We start from the raw sequence: 27,835 nt of genomic DNA on the forward strand, positions 1-27,835 counted from the left end.
CCTTGGTTTGTCCTGTTTGATCTTCAGTAGAATCTTGGAAAGGAGAGGCAGACGAGGAAAGGCATAAACTGATAGATTTTTTCCAGGTGAAGGACAGGGCATCCACTTTCCAAGCTTGTTTGTGGGGAGTCCTTGTGCAGAATTTGTCCAATTGGTAGTTCTGGGGGGAGGCAAACAGGTCTATATCTGGGCTCCCCCATTTGTTTATCAACATGTTGTCTTTGGTTCCAGTTTCCATTCATGTGGGTCCATGAGATTTCTGCTTAGTTTGTCTGCCAGTGTATTTAGCTTTCCTGGCAGGAATTGAGCCTGTAGGTGCACTTGGTAGCTCAAGGCTGTGTTCCACAGAGCCATGGGTAGTCTGCAGAGGGGGTATGAGCGGGTTCCCCCCAGCTTATGTACCACATAACAGTGGTGTTGTCAGTCTTTACCATTAATTGTCCTAAAAGAATGTGGTCCTTGAAGGCTGCCAGAGCATTCTGTACAGTTAACATTTCTTTTTGATTGATATGCAGGTGCATTTGACTTGGGTCCCATTTGCCCTGAATGCACTTCCCTGCCAAGTGAGGCCCCCATGGACAGCCTGATGCATCTGTTAGGGTTTGGGCGGCAGGGGGTAGAGCGAATGGCAGTCCCTTGTTTTGGTGGTAGGCCTCTGCCCACCAAAGGAACTCTAACTGTAGGCAAGGTATGATAGGAATCATTGCTTCTAGATCTGGAGAATGTTGACACCATAGGCTTTTTAGATACCATTATAGTTTCCTCATATGCAGTCTTGCATATGGAATTAGGAGAATGCAGGAGGCCATGAACCCCAAGGCTTGCAGTATTTGTCTTGCAGACAGCAGGGTTTTTGTGGTCATTAGTTTGAAGTAAGCTGTCAAATGAATTTGTTTCTCTGGCATGAGGTAAGCCATCTGGGAAGTTGTGTTCAAGTTTGCTCCCAAGAATACAATTTATTGACAGGATACAAGATGTGATTTCTTTTCGTTTATTGTGTACCCCAGACAATTTAGCACCTTTTGTACAAACGCCAGATGATTCAAAAGTATGCCCTGGCTTTCTGCCTGAATTAGATAACCATCCAGGTATGCAAATATTTAAATATTTCTTTGCCTGCAAAATGCAATGAATGGAGCTAGGCACTTTGTGAATACCCTGGGCGCAGTAGATAAACCAAAGGGCAGTGCAGAGAACTGATAGTGCATGTAGCCTGCTTTTAAGCATAGGTATCTTCTGCAAGATTCCCCGATTGGGATGTGCAGGTAGGCTTCCTTTAAAGCCAGTGTTGCCAACCAGGCATCCTTGCCTAGCATAGGAAGCAACTGGTGAAGAGTTAGCATCTTGAATTTTGGGCTCACCAAAAAGGTGTTTAGGATAGAGAGGTACAGGATAGGACGCCATGTGTTGTCTTTTCTGGGCATCAGAAAAAAGTCTTGAGTAGAAACCTTGTCCCCTTTCCTCTTCTGGGACAGTCTGAATAGCCCTTATACTTAGAGATAGTACATACGTTTGAGCCTCTTGAAGGCTGTCAGAGCATTCTGTACAGTTAACATTTCTTTTTGATTGATATGCAGGTGCATTTGACTTGGGTTTCATTTTAGACAAGACCAAATCCATTAGGAGATCAGAGCAACCATTTGTCTCCTTTCATCCCAGTGTTCTGGGAAAAGCTGTGACAAAGCAAAGCCATCTCCTTTTGTTAGACTTACCATGGCAAACACCTGGACTCAACATAAAAGACCATTCCACTAGGGCCATGGCCTCCTCTACAGCATTTTTCAAGGGGATGGACACTGCTTCTATTCTAGAAGCAGCTACCTGGACATCTGTCCATACCTTCACTAAGCACTCCAAACTGGACCACATCTCCATATTCAGAGCAGGTTTTGCTAGGGCAATCCTTCATGGATTTTTGAAAGATAGTACCAAACCCCACCCTCTTCTCTTCTTCTTCCCTTTGAGCTATGGCACTCACCCAAAGGTTATGAATACTGCAACATGAGAATAGAAGGAAATAGAATAGTTGTATAAAACCTTACCATAACCATAGATGTCTTTCTCTTCCATGTTGCAGTACTCTGTCCCACCCACCTGTTGCAGTACTCTGTCCCACCCACCTACCCTCTGCCAAAGAGAAAAGCTTTGCTGAAAGATTCAGGACTTGTGCAGTTGTCCTGGGACTGGGGTCCGACTGGAGCATTGTGTTCTGAAGAAGGTATGTGCAGACATCACTTTTGTGGCCAGCGTACCCTACGGCCAACGTCGGATATCATATATGCCTTGCAGTGACTGAGGCTTTTGTGTGCTGGCTGGACGTTCGGGTCACTGGGCAGAGGCTAACCCAAGGATTATGAATGCTGCAACATGGAAAAGAAGGACATCTATGGTTGTGGTAAGATTTTACACAACTATTCTTTCATTGCGTTATTGCGAAATGGGGACTAAAATATTGCGTGGAATGAGGACTGTTTAATAGTAATGACCGTGTGCCCTTTTTAAGTACAGGAATTAGCAAGAGTTCTGGGCTCATTAGATCACCAGTAGAACATTTCCATAATTTGCACCATTGCCTGCTGTATGTTTTTTGGAGGTTAGCACTGTTATTAATGTGAATGATCTCCTGAGGGGAGTGTCTGTTCTTTGATTAATTGACACTTTTACCCCATATTCTGCTACTTGTCATCCCTCCCCATTCCATTTACAGCATTTGATTGGAAATTAAGTAATTCATGTAAAGCATTGTTGTCCTGCTTTGAAGTAAAGGGGAAGATAAGAAGTCAAAAGTGTACTGTAAGTGGATGTTGGAGCTGTTAACTGATGCTGACACTGAGCAGTAAAGTGGTTTAATTTTATACATTGATTATAGTGGGAAAGATCTGTTTTTATACACTGATTTAAGAGGGAAAGTTATGTGGCAGGGTTACAGAAACTTTGGTTAATACGTATATGCAGCAGACTTTAGAATATAGGAAGAATGAAAGATGTTCATTATATTAAATCACTGCTGCAGTAGCCTGTTATATGGGTTTTATCCTAACAAGGATGTAACAGTTGGCCAGCTTCCAAAGCTTCAGGGCACCTTCTATGTACCCAAACTGTTAGAAAGCTTGAGCTAAGCTGTCTAAAAGATAAGTTTGCAAGCCAAGACCTTCAGAGTTTTCCTGCTGCCAGAGAGAACACTCCTCTGCAGGCTTTTAATGATTGATGATCGGCTTGAACTGTTTCATTGCTGGGCAACTAAGCTGCTTTTGGGGGAAAAAAACTTCCACATTGAAAATTGATTAAATAGGCTTTTCTGGTAAGAATTTTTTTTTAATCTAGGAGTTTGTGTTTTAATTGACAGTCATCAGACTTGACAGCACTTTTAAATGGGAGTGCACTTTTTTCCTGTCAGTTTAAAAGTTGTTTAAAACCTTGGAAAAACATTTTTTCTCCAAAAAATTGTGTTTATTTTACACTTTAGAGTTGGAAAAGTCTATTAAAGTGCTTTTTACCGTTTGTTTACTGGGGGGGGGGGTGACTTTTTGGGACTTTGAGCTTTTATTGGCCTGTGCTGCTTAGTTTCCCTGAGAAAGAGGCACCATTTTTGGCTTGATCATGGAATAAATTATTGGTACCATGGTTGGTCCTTCTTCCAGCCATAAAAAGAAAAAAAAGTTAAGCAAAACAGCCTTTACCATCTTAGCAAGGTAGCAATTTTCCCCATCCATAAGTGGGCAATTCTGCTATGGCCAAAGTTGGTTCCTCAGACCACTTGCTTTTACCCAGGATCCCTCTCGTGTACCACCTACAGCCACTATGGACTGAGGTTAGCCACATTTTCTGTGGTTCTTGGGATCCCCTCAATAAGCAAGGGAGAGACAGTTCTGTTGGTCTTGGGAGAAGGGGCAGGGAAGTCTTCCTGGTTTAGTCAAAATGCAAACAGGTCCATGCTTACACTTGTCAAGGGTATCAGAACTTGCCAAAGATTTGGGATGCATGGCTAGGCTTAAAAGGCCCTTGTGGTCATTAGCCTAGTAAACACCTATGAACCTACAAGTACTTACATATATAATTTTCTTTGCAAACTGGAACCTTTTTTTAGGTTAAGCCCGTGGTTACATCAGATCAAGCATGAACTATTTACAAAGAACTGCAGCTGGGATACAGAGAATTATACAGTAGATACCATATATGTAAGTTAGATGAATAGATAGTACATGAGACAATGCAATAAAGAAACAGGAGAATAAAAAAGGAGAGGCCAGGACAAGAAAGGAGAGCTACAGATGCAGAGAACTGGAAGGTGGTAGGTACACAGACTCAAAACAGGGATAGAGAAAATAGTAAAGATATACTAAAAGGGTGTAACAGGATGGGAATATGGAGAAAATTTAATAATGATTGGGGTGAAGTGCTAAGGAAATGAGGGAAGTTTGTGGAGAAGGAAAATAAAGGAGAAAATATGCAGCAAGTTAAAAAAATGAAAAGTAAAAGAGTTAGTGCGGTAAGGTAAATATGTCAGAAAGTACTGAAAAATATTAATGACTCATGAAAACAAGTCATTATGCAAGCATGCTAGACTGTGGCTTGCACTAGGGTTCCTCTATGAATTGCCCATTTATGGCCTATTGCTTTTTGGGACTAGGAGATCCCCACCAGGAAGGGATTTAAAAGGAAGACTGGAATCCTTGTAAGGTGTAATTCATATTCTAGAAATCACATTTTTCTTTTCAGCTGAACCCAGAAGATTCAGCAGAACCCATGCAAAGCAGTAGAAGGGGTGTGTATTTGTCCAATAACACAGGCAGATCAGACTTCTTTTGTGGTGCAAGATGTAACATTTCTACTTCCTTCCCAGCCACCTCCATGAAACAAGAAATGGTCATTGGGAGAATCCCCCTCCACTGCTTAAAATGGGATGTCTTTCTCATCTTCGAGAAGTAAGATAACCATAGTATGGTACACTTGATAGTTTTGTTCTTCTTCACCCACCCCTCCAATCCAAAAACTTTCTAGCCAAGGCAAAGGTACTATTCTCCTCTGTAAATCACCCAGCCCACTAAAGCTATTAATCACATTTTTTTTCTTTGGTTCTCAAGAATACTGGGGATATAGGACCTCATCTACCTCACTACAGTCTCAATTTGTCCATAGCAAAGCAGAGTCTTTGCATGGTCCTTCTTTACACTGGTCTTTGCTCACCTTAACTTCTCTGAAGTACAGGCCAACACTAAGGGACTCTGGCAAACAAAGTTGGCAGATGACTGCAAACTGGGAGCCATTATTGAATCCCCAAATGATGTGGATATTCTACAAAAGGGCCTTACAGAAACAGATGCTTGATGCCAGAGCCATGTGCACAAGCTCAATGCCAAGAAATGTATAGTTATCCCCTTTGGGAAAAAAACATGTACCCATGAATTACCACATAGGTGGCAGTGCACTAAACACCAAAAGTGTGATAAGAGACTTAGGGACGCAGGTGGACAGTGGTCTCACCTTCGATAACCACATCACCACAACAGTCAGGAAATCCTTCTATGTGGCACAACTCATCACGAAGGGCTTTTCATCCAGAAAAAAAGGTCATTGTCCCACTGTACCCATCCCTCATTAGACCCATTATAGAATACAACGCCCCGTTTAGTATGCATCTCTCAAGACATCTGCAACAACTGGAAAGGCCGCAGAAATACCTCACTAAAAGAATCCCAGGCCTAAAGCAGATGCCCTATGCTGATCATCTAAAAAAACTCCAGCTATACTCTGTCGCATATCGATACTCTGTCGCATATCGTCTACTCAGAGGCAATCTTTGCTTAACATACAAGGCAATGTCAAACCTAGAGCTATTGGACATGCTACACGTAAAGAAGTCCCAGTCCCTCAGAGACGCATGCTCCAGGGATCTAAACCTTGTCATCACAATGAACAAAACATGCTGGAGGGATAGGTTCCTGACCCAGAGACTACACAGACTCTGGAATAGACTGCCCATACATGTCAAGCAGAGTGCCTCTTTGGCCCTCTTCAAAAGGAACCTTGATGATTGGATGGGAGATAGGAAATTCACACCGGGGATCACATCAGTCGCCCTTGCTAGACAGGGGTCCAGGGAAGTAAATTCTGTGGGAAGAAATAGCCAGGGAATTGTTATGGCTAGGCTTGTGTCGGCCCTAGGGCAGACAGCCTAGTACCAACCTATGAGACCAGATGTGGTCTTTGCATATTCAAATTATCTTCCCATCTAGATAAGTGCAACAAAGCTTTATGCTTTTCTCTAGAGACAATGGTTATTCTTAGTTTACACCCACCTGTTCTTAATACTTAATATCTTCAAAAAAGTGCACTTAGGGTCTTATAGAAGTAACATAAACCAATCCTCAGCAACCCGATGGTAACCAAAAGCAGGCAAACTCTTTACAGAACAAAACAATTTATTGCAGCAATGAAGGCTCTCCACAGCATAAAAACATTAACGATAAAAATCCACAATAAGTTTTCGTCTACCACTTGATCAGATGTACAAGGTAGCACCACATCAAAGACCCTTTATATACACACTCCAATTCAAATCACCCAATGAAAGTCTGCAATTAATTAATTACATATAAATAAATATTTATATAACTAAAACACAATGTTCCATATATATTAAATAAATAAATCACACTATAAAATGTCATAGACTATAAAACTTCATCTGCATGTAACATGTAAAGAGCAGATCATTACACATCCAAATGGCTGGTTCATACTGTTGCAGTGGCACATTCAAAAAATGTAGAAGAGGAGGCTTTTTCAGGTAACTGATCAGGTAAATCAATTCATAACTTCGCTAAGAACAGCTCATAACCTTTAGAAAACGTCACCTGCACGCTGCATTAATGAAAGTCATCTTCTACAGTGGCTTCACTGTATTCAATGCCTTACAGACCTTCTTTCTCAGGTCACAAACTTAGTCTGATCAGTTGGTAGTTATCTGGGGTTAAAACTGTCTCTTAACTAGGGATGTTCCTTGCTCATCATTTACATATCCATATTATTTGGGTGGAAAGTTGGCATAATGGTTAAGGTGTTTGCCTTACAAACACAAGATGCAGGGTTTGATTCTCACATGAGGTAATTGGCTAGGTTTTAAATGGCCCACAAGGGCAATTAGCCTAGTACTAATCTATGAACCTATGAACCTATTCAGAGGCTCTCAAATATCAGTGAACTTAGCAGCAGTCAATCACTGAGAACTGCATCCATCCCCTGAGCCCTTGCTGACAAGTCAGTCCAGTTTGTTGGTGGGGTAACCTTTACATCCTTCCATCATGTAGTGACAGCATCTGTTAGCATGTACAACACAGGAAGGGAGCACACTAAAAAATGCCACTTTGTTCAAAGGTTATAATGTCCAGATTGGTTTTGTGAAGGGGGATGACTGCTGCAATCCTTCATTCAGTTGGTACAAACCCTGTTTGGAGGCCAATACTGAAAAGCCTCTGTAGGAGGCCTGACAGGTGGTATTTCAGGCAGACCAAAAAGCATCCTGGTATGTTATCCTCTCCCACAGAAGCAGTGTTCTAGGCCTTGGAGAGTGCATTAAGGACTTGTTCCTGGGAGATTTGAGGGGGTGGTGGATTCTGATAATAGGTCTGGGGAATAGTAGGGGTGAGGTTAGAGCTAAATCTATTCACTAGTAGAGCGTCTTTGTCTTCAGATGACATTGTCTCCACCTTTAAGCATTGTATGACCTTTAACAAAGCACTTGATAAGAAAAACAACTTCAAGGCCTTCCTTGACCACAAGAAGTGATTTGTTATTGCAAAGTGCCTGCTATTTAAGCAGGGTGCTTTAAGGTAGCTCACAGAAAAGCTCTCCATCAATAAAAAAATGGGCAAAGAAAAAATTCTATGCCTAAAAAGACTCTGTTTAAAGAGCAAGTGTGCAAACAGAGTATGTTCTAAGACTATCAGCCTCGCTGAGGCCTGAAGATACTGGCTCTGTAGAGGTGCTGGTTGGTCTGCCCAGGCCTGCAGCTTACAAATTTTACATCTCCACCTGTCCTGTCTCCTTTGAAGGCAGAAAGGGGAACAGTAGCTACCATCAGTGCCTAGACCTATGCTTAAGTGCTCGAGGCCAAAGGGCCATACATTGGTTTCCAGATAATTGCAAAGAATGTCTCACCTCCACAATTATAAACCATATCCCAAAAAGAACTCACTCAGTGATACTTCAAACATCTTAATAGCGCAGGTGCAGTAAGGCCTGAATCCTTTATAGCTGTCCACCTCTCTTCCTCAGAGAGAAGATTAACAGCTGCTATCTTTTATCAGAGGATCAAAGTCTGAGGGCCATGGTCTACTGGTATTTGTCTCTGCAGCCTTCATCTAGTGCATGTTTGCCAAATCATATGTGGACACATGGCACAAGATTAGGCCACAACTTCTGACCCCAAAAGCAACTCCTATTTTGAAGGGGAAGAGAGACTCTCTCCCCCTCCTCTTTAACTGTAAGGCAGAGAAATCATGAACAAGGATGATTTGGCTTTTTCAACCCAAATAACAAAATACGATGTATAAAACAAAAAACAGATAGCTGGACCTCTAAAGCTGGAAACAAACACACCAACCACACAGGTATATACCAAAATTTTAATAGTGCTTCCGGCTAGGTGCATTCAAGGGATTGTTTCCAGCTTTAGAGGTCCAGCTATCTGTTTTTTTGTTTTTATCAACCCAAATCTCATCTTCCCTCCTCCTTGCTACAATATGGAAAATCAAAGAACATCTCATCCCATCTGTCATTTCCCAGTCACAATGATGCTTTCTTTAGGAAGACACTGAATTTTAAAGAGGAAACACTCAAATGGGGGGCCCAAATGGTTTCTGACTCCACAAAAGGTACATGGACCTCCTGAGAACAACAGGCCCAACAAAATATCACTGGGACAGAGACAGACCAAGTGATGCACTCCTACTGAACTGTTGCAAAACAGACCCAAGCTACCTTGACATACATTTATTTTCTGATAACCCACTTTTATCTTTACAGATATGCAGGAAGCTGGAGACTAGCCTTGTAAGCAGCAAGGATAAGGTTTTGAAACCTGTTCTGGGCAGGGTGCCAGTCTATTGTATAATGCATACTTCTTGCTCATGTCACACAATGCATGAGCATACACGAGTAATGTACAGGAACAATAATAAACTAAGTCTGTAAGTTAATACAAGTACTGATGGCTATGAGTTGTTAAAGAGCTGCTTCTTATGGTACAGAGCTGGATTTCCTCAACCTTCATTTGTCTCCTGTATGACCTCCATTGAGTCAATTAACTAAACAATGTTTTGAGGAAACTCGGCTAGGCTACTCACTGGTTTCCTGGACCACAGCCCTAATAACTACCTATGAATATACTACACTCCTTTGAGATGCAGTCAAACACAAATTCAAGTTCATCCTGCACAGATATTTGACAATGTTGCTCTGCTTGCAGAAGTGCCTTCCCTTTATTTTTTTGTATTAAACATTTTCGGAGGCCCACCTGTACATGGTTCCCCATGCCAGATGTGCCACATTTTCTATCCTCATCATATGGTGCCTTTTTGAGAGTTCTTTTTCACTGTTTTATGTCTTTTATGCTCCTTATACAATTACAAAGATGTTGTAAGGCTGAATGACCACAGCATATCTACCACCAAAGTGCATGAGGGGACCTGCTACTGTGATCAAAATCTCTGACCCATGAAAGCTCTATTTGTATCATTGACCCTCGGCAGAATCATATACAAAAAGGAAAATTATAAGAGAAGGCACACAACTTAAATCACAATTCTTAGGCCACCAAACCCCACTGAAGAGCCTTGCCTATGGTCGGAAGATGTGACTGTGGAAGCTCTGACTGAAACAACTTCTATGAAAGTAAATACTCTTTATGTGCTGCTTGCGCTGGTGTCCAAAGAAAGAACTGGACTCAGCTTAAGTGTTTATCCACTACTGTGGCGACATTTACAGAATCATACAACCTGATGCTTGTAACCATAACCACTTTTTTCTGCTCCATCTGGTGTGACATCTAACTTAGGAGACTGGGATCTACTACCCCTTCACTCCCTGCTAGAGTCTCTTGATTATATGGTGTGTGAAGGGTTTAAGGAGCACAAGAGTCCTCCCACTTTATAAATGGAATCATCAGAAAAAGCCTTATATAGCACTTTCCATTTAGTGTCTGCTCCACCAACTGCATCACCTGACAAAATGACATGGCAGCTTTCAAACTGCACTGCTGCCAAGTCCTTTTCACAGGTATACAGATACACTAGCAGAGTCTCTATTCTTCATAATCACCAATGGACAAACATACAAGCTGCATATGTGAGCTTTCAATACTGAGAAACAGTAAGCCAAGCCATACATTTCTGATGCAGAGACCCTCTCTGTAAGGACAATGATTCAATCTTTCATTGTGATTTTACCAACAGCAATCACAGATGAATGCCAACGTGAAAGACACAACCTATTTTGCAACTGTGTATAATAAGAAAATCACGTGGATATTGGAAAACAAAAATTCATAAAAGTCAAAAAACTACTAACACTGGTAAAGTACACAAAACTAAAACTGTCAAACCAGAGAAGAATTTTGAAAGCTTAACGTGATGATCCCCCATCTAAATCATAAGTCAGTCTCCTTTAAACTCAGAGTTGGAACATAATCATCCAAATACTTTCTAAGAGGTGAAGGATCCTAAAAGAAATGTCAGTCAACTAAAAGTCTGAATACTGATATGACTACATGACTGTGGAAGTAAGAGGAGGCAGGGGAAAAACACTCTCTAACCAGACAATGTAACCTCATTTTAACACCATCTCTACACAAGACCCAGTCCAAAGGAGAATGAGCATAAATGCTCTCAGAATAAAGATGGAGGTATGGGTAAGCCATAATCATAATTATTTCCGTCAGAGAAGGAGTTCTCGGACTGAAAATGTTTCTGTCTCTAAGGATCCCCCTTTATTACATGTAGCACAGTCACCTCTGCAACTCAGCATGCCCAAAAGAATGAGGATGAGTGCTAACTGACAAGCCGATTGTAGAGAGATCTCACTTCAAATCTGTCCAAGTCAGGAGACACTAAAAACAGAAAAGCATGATCCTCCTTACCATAGTTTCAATTTAGTACACAAGCTATTTTGCTTCCACCCCAAAATAGGCAGCAAGCACTAGGAAGAAGTTAAACCTGATGTGTTATAAGGCACTATTTGCCTTCAAAGTTTCTCACCTCCAATGTGCCCTTCATCTTTCTACATTTATCAAACTATTTTAATAATGATTAGTTTTACAAAATACGCAAAAAAAAATAAATGTCAAATAACAGACATACTTCTGATCACAGCATAAAACTGAATGGAAAACCAAACATAAAATAAGTAGAATGTAATAGTAACATGCAAAAACCCAAAGTGAAATCAATATAGCTATAAACACATCAAATCAAATACAATTATGCCACAGATTTAAGGGAAAAAAACACTAAGATTTCAGTATAACCAGTAAAAAAGGAATAAGGGTGTGCGTCCATACAAATAGATATGGGGGAAGACCTGCAATGTGTGCAATGACATACTGACTTATATGGATGAAGTATAGGAAACCACAAAAGTCTATGAATACTTTAACAGCTAAGGAAAGGTTACTGTTCATTGGACAGGTGCAGTGGTGCAATGTATCATCAAAGTAGGAGGAGTGTCTATGTTTGTAACACTTGTAGGAAGCAGTACAGCATAGATGGATCCTTACCATGCAGCATCTCACCCATAAACATCATAGATGCACACATACCTCTCAACCTCTTGGAGCAAAAACTCTGGACAAACCCTAAAATGATGGGGGGACAAATAGGGACAGATTTTAAATATTGCTCTTGCAAAACAGTGTAAGAAACTTCTCTGTGTGGAAGATTTTCAGTCCACATATTTCTAGTTAATCACTGTATATTAATCAGATCAGACAATAGTAGTAGAAGTAGCGAACGTAAACTCGTCAAGTCAAAAAGTAATAATAGAAAATATATAATTCTACAGCATTACTAAGTATTCGAAAGTAATCCAAGCAAGGCAGGCAGTCTGTTTCCAGTCGAAAATCCTTTATTAAGTACACAAACAAGCGATCCAAGTAAAACAAAAATAGAGTAGACTTTTTTTTTTTTTTAGGGGGTTTCGATGGTTTAAAACTTCGATCACTAAAGTTCAATCTTCAAAGAATAAGCACTGCAGTGCCAGTGTACAGAAACAAAGGGGACACTCAACTGTGGGCAGTACAAAGTATCAAACTCCTACCACACTACACAAAAGTTTTGCAGAAGTGAACTGATAAACTAATACACAGTATTAGAAACCAAGATGGGAGAGAAGCAGTTCGGATTCAGATCAGGATGCAGCACAACCAACTCAATTTCTGCAGGGATACAGACAGTTGAGTAGAAGCTAAAAATTAAGAGAGTCCAACTGGGCATTACTAAAACTGGAGAGAGCATATGACAAGGTCTTGATATGGTTCAAAGTCCCAGAAACACTGGTAGAATTAGTGCAGTCTATGCGCAAGAAGCCAATGACACAACAAAAAGTAGTAGTGTTAAGACTCAGAGGGCTTCCCAATGGGAGTGGGTGTGCATCGGGCTTTAGCTGTGAGGCCAGTGTTGTTCATACTCACGATGGAGTACATTAGCAAAGGGGTTGGAGGGGACATATCAACAGATCTGCTGTATGCAGATGGTGTGGCATTATGGCAAAGTCTGAACAAGAACTTCATCAAATGATAGGGGAATGGAATGCAAAGCTTAAGGCACACTGGACTAGGGTGGGAGGTTGGCGTAATGGTTAAGGTGCTTACCTTAGAAACACAAGGTGCAGGGTTTGATTCTGACATGGGGTAATTGGCTAGGCTTAAAATGGCCCATAAGGGCAGTTAGCCTAGTACTAGCCTATGAACAGAGTACAGATAAGACAGTTGTAACGCAAGAAATGGGAGAAATCGGAAGAAGCTAAGAACGAGACAGAATGAAAAACAGAAGAACAGGTCAAAAGCTTCATGCTACCTGAGCAGAGTGCTTGAGGAGAAGGGGAAGTCTGAATAAGCAAGTCAAGGTTAGAATGAAAGGGGCTGCAATCAACTGGCCCAGAGTGTCAAGGGTACTGTATGTGGCAAACGAATGACAAAGATGCTGAAAAGTAAGGTGTATAAAACAGTGGTGTGAGCATGCTACTGCATGGTACAAAAACATGGGCAGTGAAGACAGACCAGTTGAGGTTAGAGAGGTGATGCAGATAAGTGGTAAGATGCACACTATGGGACAAGCGAAGAAAGAAGGACTTCATAGCAGAAGCTCAAGTAGTTTCAATTGCAGGGAAGGTTAAAGAGAACACATTAACATGGTCCAGGGACAGGAAAGCAGAAGACAATCTAGTAAAGATGATTTGGGAGACAAAGGAAGGTGGCAATAGGAAACGAGGGCATCCAGCAAACAGATGGATGAACTGTGAGAGACAAGACCTGACAAATGGAGATAGTTGACTGGATACCCCGACCCCATGTAGAAAAATGTGAAAAAGAGGGGTGATGACAACTGATGATGATGAATGAAGCTAGAACAAGAAAAATCATGACTGGTTAATGAAAATGTATCAAATGCACTCTCTCAAGTGCTGCATATATCAAAAAGGAAGATATAGATACAGCACGTGTGGGTAAGACATGTTTGGGTTTTTAATGCACAAACTTTTGTAAATTCTGAAAGTTTCAACATTAAGGGTGGGAGTGTATGAGTGTTTGCAGGCAAGGCTTCATTTATGGGCTAGCGAAAGGGATAGAGTTAATGCGGTGTTTTGTGTTGATGCATGTGATGGGTATCCAAATGTCTTGTGTAGTGGTAGCATTAGAGAAAAGGTTGTTGTAAGGTAAGGTGTAGGGTTAGAATTAGGGGTAGGGCAAAGGATTAGCATGCATTAATAAAATGGCATTCTCAGATTAATCTAACCCTTTTTTATTAAGTGCTTTTGCACCTGATCCCTGCTGGTCATCAAGCTTTACCACATCAAACCTGAGTACATTTTCTCCTAGTTGCGGGGACTCCTCAGATCTGTTATGGTGAGACCTGTTAGAAGGGGCTGTAATTCAGGCAGACATTGTGAGTTGGCACTCTGACCTGCACCCTGTAAATGACAGTATTTTTGTGCAAGTTTTTAACACTGCCCTCGGGTGGGAAGGGTTATCTGCATCACCATGGGGACTCAACACTTTCCCCTGCAAATGCATTCTCCTGCACACTTGCTAATGAGGGACATCATCAGGCAGTGGCTTGATGACCCATAAGCCAGTCCCCAGAACATCAACTGCTATGTCTGCTAGGGTCTATATTAGAACATTGAATATTTAACAGTTCGAATCACTAAAGGTCGACCTTTAGTGATTGAACTATCAAAACATCAAAAGTTCAGAAAAAAAAAAACTAAATGGTGTAGGCAGGGGGGCAAGCCCCCCTGCACCCTCACACCCCCCACTACTTAAATATACCAACTCCGAGACCGCACTACATTGAAGTAAATGGAAATCTCCCCTTACGGAGATTTCCGTTTACTTGTTCGATGTTCTGCAGTTTTGCTATTCTCGTGTCGACAATGTCAGATTTGACATTGGCTTTCAAGAATGTAATATAGACACGTCTGCTGTGCCCCCCACCTCCAATGGACAGTAGCTTTGTGCTTTTTACCCTGAAAGATGGGCACATCCATCCTGTGCTCCAGCTGCCATCAATCACCCTAAATACTAACAGAACTTGGATCATCAGGGCTGTTAGTCAAGGCTTTATCCATTTATGCCATCAGTGATGGCTACCACAGTGTATTAAATTGACATCTTACACTTCACTGTATCAACTTATATCTCCTGTAAGATCATCTAAATTTGTGTGGGGTGGGTTCCACCTTCCTTGCTGAAACACTTACGAAGCATGCTTACATTTAAGCATCTAAATACGGTTAGTAAATAAATAATAAAATGCCTACAACTCACAGGAAACTGAAGGAATCAGACTAACCTGGAGTATTACATTCCCACCCAACCCTTTTTATAAACTTGTGGGACAGTACCACTTCAAACTAAGTTATAGACCCCACTCTGATGGGCCTTTTACATATCTGCAAAATGAATAGCATCAGAATTACTCTATTTAAACTTTGCTTTCAATATAAATAGGACATGTTGGAGGGAAAGGTAAATGTCATACAGAATTCTCCTTCTCAGGAACAGGCATCCCATCTATGTGAAGCAGAGCTCTTCTCTAACCATATTCAAGAAAAATATGGACCAATGGATAAGAAATTGGAAATACATGTTTCTAATGGCTTGAAGAAGCTTGTAAATCTTGCCCTGGTTTACATATGCCCCTTAAAGTAACCTCTAAGGCACATAAACATGTGCAATGCAATTGAGATGATTGGCTAGGCTTACAACAGCCACAGTGGTCACCAGCATACTAGCCTAGTACATACACATATCATCATCTTCTTTTGGCTGTTCCCGTTAGGGGTCGCCACAGTGGATCATCTGTTTCCATTTCTTCCTGTCCTCTGCATCATGCTCTTTCACACCAACCGCCTGCATGTCCTCTCTCACCACATGCATAAACCTCATCTTAGGCCTTCCTCTTTTCCTCTTACCTGGCAGCTCCATCCTTAGCATCCTTTTCCCAATATACCCAGCATCCCTCCTCACATGTCCAAACCAACGTAATCTCACCTCTCTTGCTTTGTCTCCAAACTGTCCAACCTGAGCTGACCCTCTAATATACTGATTCCTAATCCTGTCCATCCTAGTCACACCCAGTGCAAATCTTTAACTCTGCCACATCCAGCTCTGACTCCTGCCTTTTCGACAATGCTACCGTCTCCAACCCATATAACATAGCTGGTCTCACTACCCGCTTGCAGACCTTCCCTTTCACTCTTATTGGTACCAGTCTGTCACAAATCACTCCTGATACTCTTCTCCACCCATTCCACCCTGCCTGTACTCTCTTCTTTACCTCTCTTCCAGACTCACCATTACTCTGAACTGTTGATCCCAAGTACTTAAACTCATAGGTTCATATTAGGCTATCTACCCTAGGGCATTTATAAGCCTAGCCAGAGTGTGTTTGGCTTTCGCCACCCATTTTAAATTAATTTTGCTATGCCCCTTTTCGAGGTTAGTATACTGTGCCTCTGTCTAACAGTGACACAGAAGTGATACCCAGGGTAAACCTACGATCTCCCATCCACTCATCAAGATTCCTCTTGAAGAGAGTCAATGAGGGACTCTGCCTAACCTGGACTGGGATTTTATTCCAGAGTGAAGGGAGCCTCTGGGTTATGAATCTGTCCCTCCAGCATATCCTATTTATTTCAGTGCTGAGGTTCAAGTCTCTCGAGCGCGTAGCTCGATGGGATTTGGATTTTCTGAGGTGCAGCATGTCCATTAATTCTGGGTTGGACATGGCTTTATACGTCAGGCACAGATCGCCTCTGAACAGGCGGTATGCCACTGAGTAGAGCTGGAGTTTCTTTAACCGGGCAGCATATGGCATCTGTTTGAGCCCTTTGATCCTCTTGGTGAGGTACTTTTGGGGTCTTTCCAGTTGCTGCACGTGTCTGGTAAGGTACATCCCAAAAGAGGCATTGTACTCAATTATGGGCCTGATGAGGGATGAGTAAAGAGGCACGATGACCTCTCCTGATCTAGATGTGAATCCCTTCATGATTAGGTGGGCTATATAAAATGTTTTTCTAACCACTTTGGCCACGTGGTTGTCAAATGAGAGATTGCTATCAACTTGGGTCCCCAGGTCCCCAATTACTTCTTCTGTATTTAATGGATTACCACCTATGTGGTAAGTTGTGGGCACTTTGTTTTTGCCAAAGGGGATGTTTGGCGTTTAGCTTGAGGCCATGGCTCTGGCACCAGTTGTCTGTTTCTATGGGGGGGGGGTTTGCACTGAACCTGTCAGCTAGGATGTTGGCAATGTCTGTGGGTTCGATGTATTTTTTGTCATTTTGGACTAATTCTGAGCATATCTGGGAATTCCCACCCAGGTTCCTAACATAACTAAAGAAAGCCTTGTGATTATTCTTAGTGTCTTGTGCAATTTTTCTCTCGAAGCTGGCCTTAGATGATTTTATGAGTGCCCATAGTTTTTTGCTAATACTGATCAGAGATGCCTTTCCTTTTTGGGATTTTGCTCTATCATGTAGTAGCTTCCTCCTTCTATTGTACAGTTTGTTTATGGCTGGGGTCCACCAGACAGGACGTCTGCCTTTGGAGGATTGGGTCTTGGTTTTATTTGGGATTGCATGATCCATGCATTCCTGAAGGTGTTCATAGAATGCGTTTATAAAGGATTCTGCGGTCTGGGTCGTATTTTCCACAGGCTCGGGGGCTTTGAAGGATTCCACCTCGGTTTTGAGAAGTGTGAAATTTGCTTTAGAGAAGTTTTTCACTGTGGTTTTCTGTGCAGGGCTGGGGTCGGGATGTGAATATCCAGTGAGATTAGTTTATGGTCTGATCTTACCAGTGAGGGATACACTTCTAGTCTGGAGCATACAGTCCCCATGTTGGTGATGATCAGGTCCAGTATGTTTTCCCCTCTTGTGGGAGTGGTAACAAGTTGTTCCATAGCATTTGAGTTTATAAATTCTAGGAAGCTTTGGGCTAGGGTGTTGGAGCTAGAGTAATGCTCCCAGTCTATGTTTGGGTAGTTGAAGTCGCCCAATATAATGGTGTTTGGAGAGACCTTCATATTTTCCAGTGTTCTCAGGAAGGCCAAGTGGGGTTCCTGCGTTTGGGAGGGTGGTCTGCAGCAGGCTATAAACTGGAAGGCAGTTTTACCCACTGTTAGTTGCACATGGATAGTCTCTGATGCTTCGTGCTGTGTCACCAACCTGGAGGTGTGGGTATATTTGATGAATATTGATACTCCCCCTCCTTTTGTGGTTCGGTCCAAGTTTTGGGGCCGAAAAGCATGGTATGAGGTATAACCTGGTAGTGCTGGGGTGCTCTCGGGAGCCTTGAACCAGGTTTCTGTTACTGCACAGATATCGATGTTCTCCATGCTAAGGAGAGTTTCGAGTGCGTGCATCTTGAGGTTTAGACTTCTGGTGTTGAGTAGCATTAGTTTCTTATCCCTTGTGATACCTATGGAGGTGGGTTTGTCTTTTGAGCCTTGCCTAAAAAAGGCACTATGGGGGAAGCAAGAGCCTTTGCCAATATCCAAAAGCCCAGGGGTGACCGGTGCAAGCCGTCCCTAGCGAAGCATCGTGGCTTGTCGAGCATGTCATCCCAGGCTGACAGGCATTGGATCCCCTTTGAATGACACCAATACTTAAGCCAATTGTTGAAATTGATCATCTTGTCTTCATATTGTGGCATCATTCTTGGTGAGGGTAAGATGCTACTCAAAGTCAGGGTCATACCGGCCTGGGCTACATGCTCAGAGAGCTTCTCTATGTCTCTTTTCATGTAGTCCAGAGAGGTACGTCTCAGGTCATTCACACCAGCATGGACAATGACAGAGTCATATTTGTACTTGCCTTGGAGTGACCTGAGTGCTTGTGTTATGTGGCAGATCCTAGCGCCTGACAGGCAGCTCACCGTGACCTTTTCCTTGTTCAGCCTGGTGAGCGGTACGTCAGTGTGCCTGACGATAGAGTCACCTATTACAAATGTATCAGGTGTGTTGTTTATCCTTGAGGGCTGTGACTGTTCGGCACACTGGCTTTGTGAGCTATGTGTTGCACGTGTTTTGTTTTGGGGTAGCGGTTGCTTGGGTGTCTGCTTTGGAGGTCTCTGCTGCTTAGGCAGATTTTTATTTAGAGCCTCCGAGTATGTTTTTGTGTGTTTATGTGTTTGGTTTGCTGTCGTGGTAGGTCTATGTGAGACTGGAATTGTAGTGAGTGTGGTTTCCTTCTCCTCCTGACTGGTTACACCAGTACTAAGTTGAGAGCGCTTAGCCTCCAGTTTGGCTATATGGTTGCATCTCTCACGTGTTGGAATTTGTTGGGAGGAGGAGAGGGTTGTCTGTGTACATGAGGCAGTTGTAACATTGCCTCAAGATTCCCAGATTCACCAGCTGGACCAGAGAGGAGATTGACAATTGACCTTTGGACATGCTAGAATAGTATTGGGAATTCCTTTATAATTGAAAAAAAGGGCCAATGGGGAACAAGGTACTCAAGGGGAGTTTGTGAGGGTGTAGTGCTTTTAATTTTTTAGTGATGACTTATATAATTGCTTTAGCGAGCAAGTGCCAGGTAACTTAATGCAATGTGTTACAGGTAACTTAAATGCAAAAATGACAAACAGTAACTTTCTTTCAAGTGAAACAAGGAAATAAGTACAGTAAGCAATGCAGATATCACTAGGGATCCACAGAAGCACTGAAAAGCCGCGTTTTAGGTGGAATTAGCATTTCAGGGAAATAACAAGCAAACAAACAAGCATACAAACAAAGCTAGATTCAGCAGGCCTGGATCTAGTCTATGCTACAGCAAACAAGGTGTACCAATTTCAGTAAGAAACAGTTCAAATATGCAGGCACTATAAGCCTTTAACCAGAAATTCCCAGCTCAGAAGGGCAGAGTCCAGCCTCTCCTCCCACAAGAGTGCAGACCACAAACCTTCTTAATGTAAAACAACTGGCCTGAAGCCCAAGTGCTTAAACTAAAAGGCTTAGAATGAGTTACACCAAGCAGTAATAAATACAATTGAGTACTATTAAGATGACGCAAAAGCAAAATAAAGTAGGAAGAAACAAATACAGTAAAAGCGGATACATTTTTTTTTTTTTTTTTGAGTGAGCAAATGAGATGGGCCCAGGAGTTACAGGACAGAAACAAGTGCAAATGTTCATATCAGAAAGTTGAGAGATGGAAGACCGCCCAAACGGCCAATAACTACAAATTCTGGGCCAGAACCACTCCTTATGTGGTAGACAGGTTACCTAATGCTTACCACTCCCACTGAAAAGCTAAAAGGCTTCCTTCCAACACCGAAAGTCTTGGGGGGCTCAGAAGCTTACAAACAGTCCTAGATACAGCAAATCTGTATCTGGAACACTAATTACAGGAAAGGAAGGAAACAGGCTTACAATTTTTTTTTTTTTTCAGAAAAGTAGCAAAAACAGTAGTAAAAACAACTCACATGCAGTGCAAGCTGGCACACTTGAGTATGTAGCAATATTAGTCCACACACAGTTTGAAAAAATGTAATTAAATTAAAAAGGACTAAAAGCAAGTGCAGAAAGGGTTTATTAGGTAGAATACGGTAAAAAGATGGGACTGGGGGAATGTCCTAGATCAAATCTACAGTGGGGCGGGCACTGCAAAAGCCACCAAATTTAAACTACAACCAAGAACAGGGAGTGGGGAAGACAGTTACAACAGAGATGTGAGGAATCACAGTGCAAATTACAAAACCAGAAAAATATATACTGATCTCTGTATATTTGCAGAACAGTAAGACAACAAATATCTAAGCAACAATTTAGCTCTATAATACAGAATAATACAGAAAAATATACTCAGCTCTATATATTTGCAGATAGTCTTGTAAGGCTCTCCTCTCAGTGCACAGGTTCCAATCCACCTTTACCAACTCTACTCCCTGCATCCTCACCATTCCTCTACCCTCCCTCTCATTTACACACATATATTCTGTTTTAGCCCTGCTGACCTTCATTCCTCGCCTCTCTAAAGCACATCTCCACCTCTCCAGGGTCTCCTCAACCTGGTCCCTACTCTCACTACATATCACAATGTCATCTGCAAACATCATAGTCCACGGGGCCTCCTGTCTAATCTCATCTGTCAACCTGTCCATCACCACTGCAAATAAGAAAGGGCTCAGAGCTGATACTTGATGTAATCCCACCTCCACCTTAAACGTATCTGTCACTCCCACCGCAGTCCTCACCAATGTCACACTACCCTTGTGCATATCCTGTACCACTCTTACATACTTCTCTGCCACTCCTGACTTCCTCATACAATACCACAACTCCTCTCTAGAGACCCTGTCATATGCTTTCTCTAAGTCCACAAAGACACAATGCAACTCCTTCTGACCTTCTCTGTCTTTCTCCAACAACACACTCAGAGCAAATATTGCATCTGTAAGTGCTCTTTCCTGGCATGAAACCATACTGCTGATCACTAATCATCACCTCCTTTCTTAACCTAGCTTCCACTACTCTTTCCCATAACTTCAATGTGACTGATCAATTTTATCCCTCTGTAGTTACTGCAGCTCCGCACATCACCCTTATTCTTAAAGATAGGTACCAAAACACTTTCTCCACTCCTCAGGCATCCTCTCACTTTCCAAAATTTCATTAAACAATCTGGTTAAAAAATCCACTGCCATTTCTCCTAAGCACCTCCATGCTTCCACTGGTATGTCATCTGGGCCAACAGCCTTTCCATTCTTCATCCTCTTCATAGCTGTCCTTACTTCCTCCTTGCTAATCTGCTTCACTTCCTGATTCACTATTCCCACATCATCCAACCTTCTCTCTCTCTCATTCTCTTCATTCATCAGCCCTCCAAAGTACTCTTTCCATCTACTCAACACACTCTCCTCAGTTGTGAGTATGTTTCCCTCACTGTCCTTTATCACCCTTACCTGCTGCACATCTTTCCCAGCTTTGTCCCTCTGTCTAGCCAATTGGTACAGGTCCTTTTCTCTCTCTTTAGTGTCCAATCTCTCATACAACTCTCTATATGCCTTATCCTTAGCCACCTCTCTCTTTGCCATGCGCCTCATCTCCTTATACTTATGTCTACTTTCTTCATCTCTTTGACAATCCCACTTCTTCTATGCCAGCCTCTTCCTCTGTATACTCTCCTGTACTTCCTCATTCCACCACCATGTCTCCTTGTCCTCCTTCCTCTGTCCAGATGTCACACCAAGCACCTTCCTAGCAGTCTCCCTTACTAGCTCTGCTGTAGTTACCCAGCTATTCGGTAACTCTTCATTGCCTCCCAGTGCCTGTCTTAACTCTTCAGTGAACTCCACCTCACAATCACCCTTTTTTAACTTCCACCATTTAATCCTTGAAATGGCTTTCACACTCCTCCTCTGCTTCTTGATCACCAACATCATCCTGCAGATCACCATTCTACGCTGCTTAAGTACACTTTCCCCAGTCCCACTTTACAGTCTCCAATCTCCTTCAGACTAGCCCTCCTACATGAACATATGAATTACACTCTCAATACATGCATTCTGAGTCAACATATTTAACTGCAAAAATTCAAGTCCCATTTCTGTTTATCCCATCCCCTCCCAGTCAACATCTTTTCCTTGCATTTTCAAACTGACTCACACCAGACATAAAAGTATAATGGCAACAGCAAGGAAGACTGTGACAGAAATAAATCACAGACACAAAACTTAAAAAAAAAACAAACAAAAAAAAAATGCCACTTCTGAGCAGAATGTCTCAGAAATAATTAATTAAAGGAAAAAAATTCTTAAATGGACAATCAAAAATTGTTATCATAACTGCTTAACTGTTGTGCAAGTAGAATAAAGTATGTTTTTCAAACATGCATAAAAATAAATCAGCAGGACTGTGCACCCTATAACCAAGTTACAGTAACTAACCAAAATTACAGCAACTATCCCAAAGACATGTTGTAGGTGGATTGGACACTCTAAATTGGCCCTACGCATGAGTGTGTGTGCCTTCTGTGGAAGGCTGGCTGCCGGGCGGGCAACTTGCCAGCGTAAAACTCCACTGCCAATCATGAGCGGACAGGTGATCCACTGTGGCGACCCCCAACTGGGACAAGCCAAAAGAAGAAGAAGATTCTGTCAAAATCAAACACTAAATGCCAACTTACAAAGAATATGGATATACATATGTAAGGAAGAGTCTGATTAAGGGATGGGAACTTAGGGATCATAACTGCCATTAGGATGAATTACAGTCCGCTGTAAAAGAACTGTGATAGAATCAAATAGAATTTTGGAGGTACACCAAGAAGAATTCTGGAGGTACACATCAAGAGGCAAAGACTGTAAGTAATTCTGGAGGTACACATCAAGAGGCAAAGACTGTAAGTATCTCTATGGAAGGCATTTGTGAGGTCACGTCCTGACCACTGAGCCCAACTCTGGAGGCCCAACTCAGAAAGACAGAATAGGTTAGTGCAAAAAAAAAAGAAACAAAGAAGGATGGTGAAGTGTACACTGGACAGGTTCAAGATGCAGGATGTGTATACCGGGGAAAGAGGAGGTACCAGGCTAAGAATATGCAGAACAACAAAAGGATGGATAAAGACAATAAGAAAGGAAAGATTTGGAAAAGAAGGAAAATAACACATGAAAAGGTACCAAAATGTCTTATTAGTAAGGGATATTGACTGCAAAACAGAAAGGTTTACTCTAGTAACAAAGTCTAAGCAGACAGAACAGTGGGACAGTTGACCAAGGGCAACCTGTGTCACTTTAGTAAATCTGACAAACTTCAGAGTTGCTTCCACCAACAAATCTGTAATCAGCCAGCCATACCAATTCTACCAAGACATTCTGATATACTTCCATATCTTCCTGCTTAGGGTATGCCTCCACTGAATCCGTGCCCCCCATTCAATCTGAAGAGGAGAAGTCTGCAACAGAGCAATGCATCTGAAGACTGTAAGTAGGTACTAAAGAAAACTGTTCAGTAACCATCACTTGTATTTCAAGTTTGGTGACAAAAATGTCCCACAATGCATGTGACCTCACTAGACATACATTTCTTCCATATACAGACTCATATGCGACTACCAGACCAATGACCTCAGGGGGCCTTTTTAAGCTAAGTCATGTATTCCAAAAGTGAGAAACAAATCTTGTACCTTGTGTTGGTAAGGTAAACATCTAAACCATTATAGCAAACCCCAACATCTGCAATCGAGTAATCAAACAGGGATCAGTCTTTTCTCTTTAAGCCAGCACAAAACCATCATCCAAGAAAAGGCCCTAAAATGGAGTTATAAGTGCAATAAAGTACAAATTCAGAACCAGAACAAAAACCTTCTGAAGGCTGCTGGATAAAAATGTAAAATCTTTTAATGGATGAATGTTCAGGATACAAAACCACTGTAAAAAAATCACTGTTGAGCACTTTCGTACACCCTATTTGGTGAACTTCTTCAGAACAAATTAAAAACAATCTATAAGCACTTAAATACCTACACAACATAAATGCCAATTCATCAATTACACAACCATTTAAAATTTAAAGGAGCATACTCTCTCATTATATTACATAGGGTTTTATCTTTAACAAAGGTGCAATAGAGCCACTATAATTTAAACCAGGATATACTGTTGCTCTCAATCTGGTTTCCTTGATATTTACATTATCATCTGTCACTTTACCCTGCATATCCTTCTGTACAGACTCAAGCACAAAAAATTTAAACCCATGGGTGTTATACTTCGGAAAGTACAAATTCAGTATAGAAAAGCAATGGACTCTGACATTAGCCAGAGTTGGCTAACTGACTGAGGGAAAACACAAGTAAACATGACTTTCATTCAGTTCTTACCTGAGTTTATCACAGAACATATCCAAAATTTCCAATAAAGATTTTACACACAGCTCACGGGAAAAGTCATTGAACTGAAAAAAAACAAAAAAAAAACATTTTGTGTTGTTATTAAACTAAATGTCATCGATATGCTAGTACTCAGTACTGACAGCTACTTTTTCTCTGCTACTCTACTGACTTGATTATAGGGTTCTCAACTCCGGGGAATAAACAATTCATTCTCCTGAGGTAAGGGGTGACTCAAGACCTATCATCATAGTGCTAGTGATCAGGGGTCTTCATTTAGCTCCTTCACAATGGTGGCTTGCAAGTTTTGCAACTGCTGCCCAAATACGGCACATGCTCACCACCACACACACCTACCCAGTGCCACTGCAGCATACCTCTAAGCATCACAGATGTTACTAGGTCCATAGCTGCCGGAAGGTACCTATGCTCCTTGTAGGTGTCAAGAACGCAGAGCCAAACCACTTTCCCCCAACAAGTATGGGAAAACCAGGGTCAGCAGCTCACACAGATCTTATCTCACCCCACCCCTTCAGCACCAATACCATTAATGAAATGAAGACTTTCTGAATTAACTGAAATTAAAATTTGAAGACTTCTATATTAAATAGTTTAAGAAAAACAATAGCTCTGCTCACCTTACTGATGGCTGTCAACACAGAGGCATAAGAAACCATCTGAAACAAAGAAAGAAAACTGTAACCTTTAACACAAAGAACACATTACAGTAAATTTACAACTTCTAAATCAGCATTTATAGAAAAACAAATGCCTTCAACATGGCTAGAAAGTCAAATTCTTCTTTCCATATTGGATATATATTGAGATGTACCTATGTTTAGCTGTGTGCTTAAAAAGGGTAAAACAATAATATTGTTAGGCATTTTTTACAGCCTGAAGTCATGTGAAAGTTAACAGTTACTTAGGGATGTTAAAATGTAGATGTCACAGCCTCCAATATGATGGTAGGGGAAGGTAAAGACCCCCTAATGAGTGGTGGTGTCGTTGAACGCCCAACACATTTTCCTTATCAGCTTTGGGAACGCTGCCTAGCACAAAGATTTTCTGTTCAGCTGCTGCTTTTCATTTTTCCACAGTTCCAACACATTCCAAGAAATTATTTAGGGGAACCACACAGAAAGTGCAACAGTAGCTGCAAACATAGAAAGAATTGAGGAGTCGCAAGTATAAAACAATGACAGCAACTGTAAAAAAGCCTACTATACTTTTACACTTGTGGAAAACGGGTTACACAAATAAGGAACTGTTGATGCAACTGAAAGCAAACATGTTAGTGCTGCAACAGGCAGCAAACTTCTTTGGTGCAGAAGGCTGCGAGTTCTATTCCCACACCAAATACATGAGCTGCTGCACTCCTAAGTGTACTGTCCTTCAGAGGAGACATTAAAGATCTTACTGCACCAATCAAAAAGAGATGGGAATGTTCCCAGATGCCCTAACCAAATTCCCCCTAGTAGTATAAATGCCACCTCGGGTCACCTCTGAAAACTGTGCACTTGCCTAGTGGGACTAACTATGTCAAGAAAGGATAAATAAACCTTTAGTTAGATTTCTTCTTTTACCTCAAAAGCAGGGCAGTCCCGCAAACTGGTGAAGTCATAAGTGAAAATGCCCTGCAGCGCTCAATTCACTTCTGTCTAACAGTAATATCACCGTACAAATGAAGACAAAAAAAGCACAAGGTAACAAAATAAATTTTCAGCAAAAAATATGCACGACTCTGTGTTCACAACCATGTTATTTTGTGTTCAAGACATGGAAGCCAAGAAATTCACTTTTGAGAGTGACGCTTGAGATATGAATCTTAGCATCCATGTTGAGAAAACAATGGATTATGATCGGTGAGACTCAATCACAACTTTGTAGTGCATGCAGCTTTACCTACTCCATGTTCTACCTGCTACAAAAAGCCAAAATATTGTACCAGCTTTGAAAGCTAGTAAAGCACTTAGTGAGTGTTGACCTAGACAGCAAGTAAGGGGAAAAGTAAGGGACAGTTCTTAAATATTGCTCTTATTTAAATAAGTTACTTACATGGACACTGGGGAAGGATATTCAGGGACCATTGTGAGTGAAGGAACATCACATTTCCTTAAACAAGATTGAACAGTTCATAGGGAGTGTGTAACATTTGCAATACACCTTTGAAAGCACTGCTATGGTCAGGTCTCACGCTACAGAAGCGCATAGCAGGTTATCTTTCTTCTATTTTGGAGAATAATCATGGTGCTCCATGCACTACATTTACAATTATTCCTTTCATCAAAACACAAAGCCACTGACATTCCAAACATACTATGCATGCACAAAGAAACAACCTTGGTGCATGCATGCAAAATTTAAAAGAAAAAAAAAGTACATTTTGTGCAGGGGTGGCAAGTATCATATAATAGAGTTCTTATTTTCAGCTCGGAACACATAAAATTCAAAATGCAAAAATATCAGAAAACTTTGTCCATTTGCTATAATAATTTTTCACAGTAGCTCATTTATGGGATGTTGTAAGGATTTGGTCTACCCAAGAAAGGTAAGATGGGCCCTTGGCCTTTAAGCAAACTGAGGAAATGATGCGGATAGCTCAAGTGAGTAATGGCCCTGCTGAGACTTTCTAATCTTACAAGGCAGAAGGTCTGAATAAATGACGCCTGTCTAATTGATAAGACCAAAGCAGAGGGAACCAAAAAATAAAACAGCTACAAGAATGACCTTGCCTTTTTTCTCTTTAGCTTTCTGTAGAAACTTCAACTGTGGGAATGCATAAAGAAGACTCTGAGGCCACTTCTGGATGAGCATCCGGTCAAAAAGGGTAGGGAATGCATAAAGAAGACTCTGAGGCCACTTCTGGATGAGCATCCTGTCCAACAGAGTATGAGGAAAAACATCTGCTACAGGTGGAGAGGCAAAAAGGGCAGAGTACAGCATCCCCCACTGGTGAAACCTTGCTCTCACTATTCAATGACTGAGAAACCAGTTATGAGGCATCATTAAGTACCAACACAGCTTTTTATCCCCTAACAAACTGGCCTGACCAGAAATGTGAATTTTTATAAGAAAGTGACACATTAAAAGAACCCATTCTAATATCCATGCTGCTTTTCAACAGAAAGGGTAAGAGTGTGCTGATATATCAAACCACTGCCATGTTGTCCAAGTCAATGGACTCAGAGAAAGGAAATGTTGTAAAGCATACAAAATACTGAAAACG

The 27,835-nt window shown here is 41.5% G+C and overlaps 1 protein-coding gene across 1 annotated transcript in view; it reads right to left on the bottom strand.

Annotated features, from left to right (window-relative positions):
- MED24 (mediator complex subunit 24) overlaps positions 1-27,835 on the bottom strand; it is a 1,193,465-nt gene that overhangs the window by 1,114,452 nt on the left and 51,178 nt on the right. The window contains exons 4-5 of the mRNA XM_044055033.1: positions 25,248-25,286; positions 24,601-24,674 (exon numbers count right to left, since the gene is read on the bottom strand). Of these exons, the coding sequence (XP_043910968.1) occupies positions 24,601-24,674; positions 25,248-25,286 (113 nt within the window). The remainder of the gene's footprint in view (positions 1-24,600; positions 24,675-25,247; positions 25,287-27,835) is intronic.

Source organism: Protopterus annectens, chromosome 13.part0 (assembly GCF_019279795.1).
Source record: "Protopterus annectens isolate FY-2018-M chromosome 13.part0, PAN1.0, whole genome shotgun sequence".
NCBI lineage: Eukaryota > Metazoa > Chordata > Ceratodontiformes > Protopteridae > Protopterus > Protopterus annectens.